The sequence below is a fragment of the Peromyscus leucopus genome, chromosome 6, assembly GCF_004664715.2.
Source record: "Peromyscus leucopus breed LL Stock chromosome 6, UCI_PerLeu_2.1, whole genome shotgun sequence".
NCBI lineage: Eukaryota > Metazoa > Chordata > Mammalia > Rodentia > Cricetidae > Peromyscus > Peromyscus leucopus.
Window position 1 is genome coordinate 82,514,902 of NC_051068.1, and position 9,482 is coordinate 82,524,383.

Below are 9,482 nucleotides of genomic sequence, written 5' to 3' on the forward strand. Positions count from 1 at the left end.
GCACGCCTTTAGTATCAGCATTTACTCAGGTGGCAGAGGCCAGTGGATCTCTTGAGTTCGAGGTTAGCCTGGTCTGAGCAAGCTAGGGATACAAAGTAAGAACCTGTCCCCCAAAAAGAAAAAGAGCCAGGCGGTGGTGGCGCATGCCTTTAATCTCAGCACTCGGGAGGCAGAGGCAGGTGGATCTTTGTGAGTTCTAGATCAGCCTGGTCTACTTAGTGAGTTCCAGGACAGCCAGGGATACAGAAAGAAACCCTGTCTCAAAAAACACCACCAACAACAACAAAAGAAACTAACTCTCTCTCTCTCTCTCTCTCTCTCTCTCTCTCTCTCTCTCTCTCTCTCTCTCTCTCTAGGAATCCTGAGAAATGAGCCAGCACAAAGGAACAATAATAGCCCCTGGAACAGACAAGTCTTTGCCAGGACTACCCCCTTGATTCCCTAAAACCAAGACCTTGTAATCTGAAGACTCAATTTGGAGAATACCCTTAACCTTCAGCTCTCCAATGCAAGTGAATCCACAGGAACAGAGGCTCTTAGGGATGACTCTTCAGAAGGGAGGGGGTAGCCATTTCCTCCCAGAGCTCCAGTACCTGCAATCTACCCTACTATGTCAGAACCCAGATCATCTCCCTCACTAAAGAACGTTAGAGTCTGCCCTTTGACTGACGGGCAAAGCTTTTAATTGGCTTGCCCTGTCATAGTGCTAGACATAAAGGGGACATCCCCAGCTTAAAGAAGCAGTTCTCCGGCTGGAGTACGGAGTCTCAACAGGTAGGCAGGGTGCAAGAACCAGCAGTCCACACTCACCCAACTTTTATGGGATCGAGAGAATGCTCCTCTATCCCAACCTAGTTTCTCTTTTTCTCTATCTCACAGACAGGAACCTTACTGGAACCTTTTAAGAACTGGAGAAAGCGGTTCTTCTCTGAGGAGAGGGCAGAGATGGGGAGCGGAATCAGTGCTGAGGACAAAGAACTTGCCAAGAGGTCCAAGGAGCTGGAAAGGAAGCTGCAGGAGGATGCGGATAAGGAAGCCAAGACTGTCAAGCTGCTGTTGCTTGGTGAGCATGAGCAGACTATCGGAGGGGAAGGATTGCTTAGCACTCTCTTTGCTTTCCGGCCGGGTTGATGGGGTCTGGCAACCCCACGGAAAGGGGGAGGCCAGGCACGTTCCTCTCATCCTGGTTCAGTCTCAAGCTAGGAAACCAAGCAGAGCTTAGAGCTATGTGACTATGGAGCCTGCAGAGTCACCCCCAGGGGACCCAGCATGTCAGGGTCACTGGAATTGTTTTACTTTTCCTTGACTAGGAAGAGTGCAAGGACAAAGCTGGGCTACCCAACTGCAACAACACCTTTTGTTGTTGTTGTTGTTCAACAGCTACCCGGAACCCTGGCCATGCAGGCAGGCACACACCAAATCTCCAGTCAGAGAACTGTGGCATACAATAAGTAAACAGGACTCTCTCTCAGCAATGGATTCATAAAGCGCCACCACACCGTAGCAATACATAGTCTCAAGGAGAAGCCTACTGGTTTCTGCTAAGTAGACTGGGTCCTTCTCCTTGCTCCCAAAATAAATGTTGGAGAACCTGGTAGGGAGGGGAGACCCACAGGGAAGATGGAGTCTTTAACAGAAATGCCCTCCTGGCTTTCTATTAAGCAATTGCTCTAAAGCCCCTGGCATCTGGAAGGCTCATCAGCCTGATGCATTCTAAGCAGATCACTGGTTGGTGCCGGGATGAAAAAGCACCTCCGTGGGTGAGTCAGTCGTGGAAACCGATCACGGCTTCAACAGAAAATAAGAAACTGACACCTGGCCTGCTCACAAAAACACCAACGGTACTACTGAGGTGGGATCGCTGGATCTATGGAGCAGAAAGCCGGCTGCCTGGGACAGGTTTCCGTAAAGAACCCGGAGAATGGGGCAGTAGAGACCAAAGACACACTAAAGGGGCCTATTTGTAAGCTGGACCCAGGCTCCGAGGAATTCAGGAGTTACACACAACAGAGGCTGAAAGACCAAGGCTCCGAGGAATTCAGGAGTTACACACAACAGAGGCTGTAGGGACAGATCTTTTAAGCCTAAACAGATTGTCTAGGTTCAGGGTAAGCAGCTTAGAAGAAACAGCACAGGCAAGGTGGGAGGAGATTGGGGGATGAGGTCAGTACAGGCCTGGAAGGATTGTGGGTTCGTGGTGGGCAAGAGGCCAGCCTAAATAAGGACATTAGAATGTTTTAGCTCCAACAGACACCATCATGGTAGGGAAAAAAACAGTATCTCGATGAAGAGCCCCAGCTCTTTCTACTTGACTGTGAATATTTTAAAGGAATTTCCATGAGTCTATCAGTTGTTCCCAATGGGGAGACTTTTGAGTCCCAGGGGCACACGATATGTCTGGAGATATTTGGTTGTCACAACTAAGAGTGGGAAGCTAGTGGCCTCTAGTGGGTAGAGACCAGGAAAGGTTCTAAACAGCTTATAGTGCATAGGGCAGCCATAAAAAAAAGGAAATCCAGCCCTCAATGTAAATAGTGCAAATGGGGACAAACTGCTCTAAGTCCAGGTCGAATGGCCTGAGCTCAGGGTGTCTCTCAATCAGTCTCCCGGAAACACCGTTTACACACCATCTTCTGGACTGCTGGGGGAAACTGGGAGAAACTGACGGCATGGCCATTTCCCTTCCAGGTGCTGGAGAGTCAGGAAAGAGCACTATCGTCAAGCAGATGAAGTGAGTGGAACAGAAGAAGCCTGGGAGGACTGAGGTGGGGGAGCAGGAGCCAGGGTCGATGTGTGCAGAAGGGTCCTTAGCTCCGAGGAACCCTGGACTAAAGCACCCGATTTTCAATGTCCTTCTCCTCACCCTGCACTTAGAGACAGCAGTAGAAATACAGGTGGATTCCTGTGAGCCCGATGTCCCCTAGAGTCCCAATCCCTTAGGTCTGGTTCCTCGGGTCCCGCTAAAAGTTTAGTGTCTGTTCCTTGAAGGATCATTCACCAGGATGGATACTCACCAGAAGAATGCCTAGAGTTCAAATCTGTCATCTATGGGAACGTGCTGCAGTCCATCCTGGCCATCATCAGAGCCATGTCCACACTAGGCATTGACTATGCCGAACCAAGTTGTGCGGTACGTGATTAATGTTATCTGGTTCAGGGTGGAAGCAGGAGAAGAAATAGACAAGAAACCAACAAACCACAAGGAAAGTCGGGTAAGAAAAAGTTCCGTGTAACTCAAATCGCATCTGCTAAGCTTTAAATCATCTTAGTCCTAGGAGAGTAAACAACCTCTGCCTTTATAACAAATGCTTACAAAATTGACTCCTAGCATCATTTTGCCTTCTAATCTTATTTTACCATTTAAATTCTCTCTTTGAGCTTCTTGCCCTAGCCATGGGACTTTTATAAGCTAATATACTAGCCTTTTATACACTGAAATACACTTAAGTTGTGTATTTCAGGGCCAGTGTAGCCTTTACATTTCCAGTCCCTGCAGCAAAGGACCTGTATCTTCTTTCAGCCTAATCTGAAGTCTAAAACCTGAAGGATCACCTGGGACTATCCTCTAGGCATCCCAGAGCTGGCTACATCTGAAGAGCATGCTCAGTAAATTCGCAGGTTTCCTTAAACTGCACCTTCCCTGAGACTGTCCTGCCTTAGGCTTCGGTAGCCTAAGGCACAAAGTGTTCCTAAGGCACAAAGTGTTTCCCATTCTGTAAATTCCCAGAAATCTCCTCCTGGCAAGTCACTAACTTCTCCTAGCTCATTCTCAGCCACCTTTCTGGATCACACAGGATGCCGGTCGACAGCTCAACAACCTGGCGGACTCCACTGAGGAGGGGACCATGCCTCCTGAGCTGGTGGAGGTCATCAGGAAGTTATGGAAGGACAGTGGGGTTCAAGCCTGCTTTGACAGAGCTGCAGAGTTTCAGCTCAATGACTCGGCATCTTAGTAAGACTCTGGGGGATGGGGCGCGGGCGGGGGGGGGTGCCGTTCAGGAGAAACCTCACCCAGCCTTAAGTTCCAGGTAGTGGGAGCCGCAGACCCACACAAACTGAACTTAAGGCTGTGGGGACATCTGCCAGTTCCCACTGTTTTATAGTCCTTTCTCCTGCCTCCCTGAAGCCTGTGAAGTTGAAGACACAAAATTCAAAACAGAGGCCCTGCTTAGCAGCCCTTGGTCCCATCTCAAGAGGCAAACCAAAGAAAGATGGTCACAGGCACCAGGAAAGCCATCCACTTTGTAGCGCTGGCCCCAATAAGATAAGGGACACAGTTATCAGCCCCCAGCAGCACAGTATCAGAAGTGGGCATGAGCTGTGAGACCAAACAGACCCATGTGGACTCCCTCTGCCACCTCATCTTGAATAATGTCATCATTTAGTTTCTGGAATCCCCCCTTACTAAGGTTCTGTCCCTGCTAGGTGCACAACATGCTCTATATGGATGGCCCTTGTTTATGCACTAGCCTTCAAGGTCCACGAGCCCCATTCTCTAGTAGAAAACCTGCAGTCCAGCGGAGTTAGTGAACTGGGCAAAGCTATGCATAAACAGCGGAGGCTGCGCTTGGGTCCAGGTCTGCACGCGGACAAAGCTGAGTTTTATAGTAGGCCACAGTGCTTTCTTGTTCTGGGTGGAGGCAGGGTCTCACTTTGTAGCCAAAGCTGGCCTGAAACTCAGTCCTCCTGCCTCAGTCTCCCAAGTAATCCCTCTGAAGTTTTCCTTTATCTGTAAAGTGGGGGCATGACTCTCAAAGTCTTCTAAGATTTAGTGAGAATTTAAATGTGAAAATACATGGTGTACATTAGACATTCACGTCAATTTTCCTTCCTTCTCCATATTAAGTCATTGTATTTCACAACTGCCCTCTCTCTACTCTTCGTGAACTTCCTCATGTTCTTATGAAAACTTCTACACACATGAAAGTGGAACACACAGTGAACCATCTAGTTTACAGTTGACTCATGACCGCTCTTAGCTTACTTTACACCCCCCTCACTGGATTAAAGTACCCTGCAGCTATCACTTTGTCCTAACAATTTCATTATGTATTTAAAATGCAAAGAAGAAATCGTATCGTCATACCTAAATATTCAATAACTCCCTAATATCTCCAAATACCAGTGTTCATGTTCCCCAGTTTGACTGAGGAGAGAAGGTCCACACATTGCCTTATCTTGTGTCTTCAAAGTGTCTTTCAATCTACTCCTGTCTCTTGATGGAACTTGGGACACATATTTAAAGTCTTTTCTTGTGTGTGTGTGGTTTTTCAAGACAGGGTTTCTCTGTGTAGCTTTGCACCTTTCCTGGATCTCGCTCTGTAGACCAGACTGGTCTCAAACTCACAAAGATCTGCCTGCCTCCCAAGTGCTGGGATTAAAGGCGTGTGCCACCACCGCCCGGCTTAAAGTCTTATTCAAAGGTCTTGAAAGGCTTGGGAGGCCAGGACACTTGCCTCACGTGGGGGTGGCCCTCTGCCCTCCTGCTTCTCCGGCATTTGCACGATCCTGGATTCCGTGCCGTGGACTCTAGTCCTGCTTCCATCACTGTATTAGCTGTGTGACTCAGGGGGAGACCCTTTGCTTCTTCTATTCTTGACTTTGAACACTGTAACATCACCAACGCCACTCTTTTCGCTAGCTACCTGAACCAGCTAGACCGGATTACAGACCCTGACTACCTCCCTAATGAGCAAGACGTGCTTCGATCCAGAGTCAAAACCACAGGCATCATTGAGACCAAGTTTTCGGTTAAAGATTTGAATTTCAGGTCAGCATTCAGTTCCCTGGGGCATCTCAGGTCCCATAGCATGTTTCCTGGCCTCTGCTGAAGCCCAGTCCGATTACTGTCCTCCTCCTCCTCCTCCTGCCTCTCCTATTTCTGATTCTGCTACTAACTGGCCCCAAGCAGCCGCCTCTCAGGATGAATACCAAAGGCAAGTGAGTCACATGTTGGTCACACCCATGAGAACAGCTGTTTCTTCCCTTAGGATGTTTGACGTGGGAGGGCAGAGATCAGAGAGAAAGAAGTGGATCCACTGCTTTGAGGGAGTCACCTGTATCATCTTCTGTGCGGCTCTCAGTGCCTATGACATGGTGCTGGTGGAAGATGACGAAGTGGTGAGTGGCATTTACACCAGTTTCAGTGCCACTGGATTTCTGACCCCTTCTCTAAAGCTTGTCATCCCACTGCCCAGCCGGCTAAGACCGGCAGCCCAGACATCTCCTAGCAGAGCAATCTCTGTCTCCTGTTGATTAATAACTCCACAAAACCCCCTTTCTGCTGCAGGTTCTAAGTTAGTACTTCAAAGCTCCAAATTTCCTGAGCACGAGTTTGGTCTGAGATTAGGAGTGCAAGCATTGTATGGCCATCACAAAGTTCAAGAGGAAGTGAGGCGAAGTGGAAGTAGATAGATGAAATAGGCAGTGCAAGGACTTAAGATGTCTATCTATATGCCAGTTCCCTTCTCTTGAGTCTGAGATAAAGATGTCAAAGATGTGAAAACAGTAATTTCCTTGCTAGCCAGATGCCCAACAGAAAATACAGCTTTTATCCTAAGTCACTCCAGCTTTGGTCTATCCTAAGTCACTCCAGCTTTGGTCTATCCTCTTTCACTTCAGATTTAGTAGTGTTCACAGTAGGACACTCTGTACCTTTTAGCCAAGATGTCTTGTAGCATTATTCATATTCCAAGATTGCTTCCATTTTACCCTCAGTTTACCAGGTATTCAAGTATCAACAGCAGGAGCATTAACAGTGAGGAAAGGCTACAAGTCAGTTTTCCCTGATTAGATGACAAGAATGAATTCAAGTCACCTGATGGCACTCTTCAAGTCCCTAAAGGGCTTGTTCCCTAAACACTCACCTGACGTGGGCACCAGCAGACACATGTCTCTCCTTCTCTCTCAGAGTAGCTATGAGGAAAGAAGAGGTTCTGGTGGTATGGCACTGGGAAATCCGGCAGCCCTTACCTGTGGACCCCCTGACAGAAGCCTAGCAAAATCATCTTGGAGATGCAAATAAAAAAGTGCTAACTGGGCCTGGTTTCAGCCTAACAGCAGCACTATGCATGTTACCTAGACTCTGGCCGCTCAAGATCTCCACACATAGGTATTCCTATAGCCAGCTATGATGGATACCCCTGGTACATCCTCTTTAGCTTTCCTAACTCTATAAGGAAACTGAGACTCTGGGCTCCTAATAATCTCTCTCAAATCAGAGTTATTAAACTGACAGAAAGGAGATTTGAATGTTTGGTTGTACCTCACCACAGTAAAAACAGATGATCTGTTCCCCTGCTTTCCTTTTATATTGGGAACACTGGGCTGTTCAGTTAGAAGAGGAATAAACAGACATCTATCCCACAAGCTGATCTGCTATTTCCCACAATGTTGCCTCCCCAGAATCGCATGCATGAGTCTCTGCATCTGTTCAACAGCATCTGTAACCACAAGTTCTTTGCGGCCACCTCCATCGTTCTCTTCCTCAACAAGAAGGACCTCTTTGAGGAGAAAATTAAGAAAGTCCACCTCAGTATTTGTTTTCCGGAGTATGATGGTAGGTGCAGACTGCTGCAGACAAGAGTGATGTAGTGATGTGGAATGATGACCTCATTCCACAGGCCAAAGCATAGAAAGGATCTTGCCTTAGGGGAGTAACAGTTGGAAGGTCCAAGTTCAGATGTGTCTGGAATAGAGCAAACAGATACACCAGAGCCACTGACTGTTCCAAGGATACCTACCCAGAAGCAAAAGTGGAGACATGAGACTTTTCCTCCATTCCCTTGTTTACCTCAAGTAAGAAGCACCACAGAGCCCTCACCCCCCAGTCACCTGCATGCACCAGAGAGCCCTCACCCCCAGTCACCTGCATGCACCACACAGCCCTCACCCCCCAGTCACCTGCATGCACCACAGAGCCCTCACCCCCAAGTCACCTGCATGCACCACAGAGCCCTCACCCCCCAGTCACCTGCACGCACCACAGAGCCCTTACTCCCCTGGACAGTCACCTGCATGCACCACAGAGCCCTCACCCCCCAGTCACCTGCATGCACCACAGAGCCCTCACCCCCCAGTCACCTGCATGCACCACAGAGCCCTTACTCCCCTGGACAGTCACCTGCATGCACCACAGAGCCCTTACTCCCCTGGACAGTCACCTGCATGCACCACAGAGCCCTCACTCCCTGGACAGTCACCTGCATGCACCACAGAGCCCTCACCCCACAGTCACCTGCATGCACCACAGAGCCCTCACCCCCCAGTCACCTGCATGCACCACAGAGCCCTCACCCTCCACAGTCACCTGCATGCACCACAGAGCGCTCACTCCTGACAGTCGCTGACTATATTTGTCTAACACAATACTCCAAGAAGCAAATCAGTCACCTAAAAATTGAGCACGTACAGGCTAATTTATTCCACCTCACTAATTTTTTTAAACCAGGGAACAACTCCTATGAGGACGCTGGGAATTATATCAAGAGCCAGTTCCTTGACCTCAACATGAGAAAAGATGTCAAAGAAATCTACAGTCACATGACTTGTGCTACAGACACACAGAATGTCAAATTTGTGTTCGATGCAGTCACAGACATTATCATCAAAGAAAACCTCAAGGACTGCGGGCTCTTTTAATGCTCAGTCAGTTCCTCAGGTATACATTCTACAAGCAGGCTTAGAATCGGAGACCTCGTGCAGAAAACTAGTCAAGTACCGGGACATGACAACTAAGGCCATTCTGTTGGAGATACAGAAGGCATGCTTGCTTTTCAACTAGTGTGGCTCGTCGGTTTAAAGAATGCATGGGCAAGGATCCTAAGACCCAGCTTCCAGTACTGGTTCTGCTCAGCGCAACCGAAACACTTCACTTTCTGAAGCAAAATTCCTCCATCTGTATAACGAAGGTAGCTTTCTTACCTACTTCACAGGGCTATTCTGAAGAGCACAACCCTAACTGAAGGAAAAACACAAGGAAGGAAGCTGCTGTGGTTGGCCACAGAAAGCCCATAAAGGCTGCAACTGATGGATTTCCACACTTGCTCATTAGAATGAACTATCTCGAAGTGTAAGAGCAAACCTTCCTTACAATGAGCGATGAACTATTAAAAATTAAACCTGGCCCTGGGTTTTTATTAGCAGATCAATATGCCTTAGCTCAGGGACCTGGATCACTAGAGAGGAGATGTGAGCCTACTCATTTCGAAGGCACTCATTCAGAAATGATCATCTTTATTAAAAAACAAATGATCTCTCTCCCCTACCCTGGTTCCCAAACAGCTTCCTTTCTCTCTATAAAGAACTGCTTAGCTATAGAGGAGTGTCTGGCTGAATTTGAGGACATCAACATACTCCCACTTAGGACTCCAGCGCTGCCACTTCTGTATCACAGAATCTGAATAAGAGAGCAATCTGAATTCTCATGCCAACTGCTACATGCTTCACAAGAACAAAAGCGATTGCTGAGCTTGCTTTAGGCA

At 48.1% G+C, this 9,482-nt stretch overlaps 1 protein-coding gene across 1 annotated transcript; it reads left to right on the forward strand.

The window, feature by feature from the left end:
• Positions 1 to 877: 877 nt before the first annotated feature.
• Positions 878 to 9,262, forward strand: Gnat2 (G protein subunit alpha transducin 2). Its single transcript, XM_028879316.2, has 8 exons — positions 878 to 1,063; positions 2,689 to 2,731; positions 2,989 to 3,130; positions 3,795 to 3,952; positions 5,642 to 5,770; positions 5,991 to 6,120; positions 7,405 to 7,558; positions 8,450 to 9,262. Exons 1-8 carry the CDS (start codon positions 946 to 948, stop codon positions 8,638 to 8,640), a joined length of 1,065 nt encoding a protein of 354 aa, XP_028735149.2. The 5' UTR covers positions 878 to 945; the 3' UTR covers positions 8,641 to 9,262.
• The last annotated feature ends 220 nt before the right edge of the window (positions 9,263 to 9,482 follow it).

Bases quoted from the DNA above. Each gene is read 5' to 3' on its own strand.
- Gnat2 (XM_028879316.2), top strand. From the start codon at position 946: ATGGGGAGCGGAATCAGTGCTGAGGACAAAGAACTTGCCAAGAGGTCC. The intron at 3,131-3,794 runs GTACGTGATTAA...TGGATCACACAG, and splicing joins ATGCCGAACCAAGTTGTGCG to GATGCCGGTCGACAGCTCAA. The intron at 7,559-8,449 runs GTAGGTGCAGAC...TTTTTAAACCAG, and splicing joins TTGTTTTCCGGAGTATGATG to GGAACAACTCCTATGAGGAC.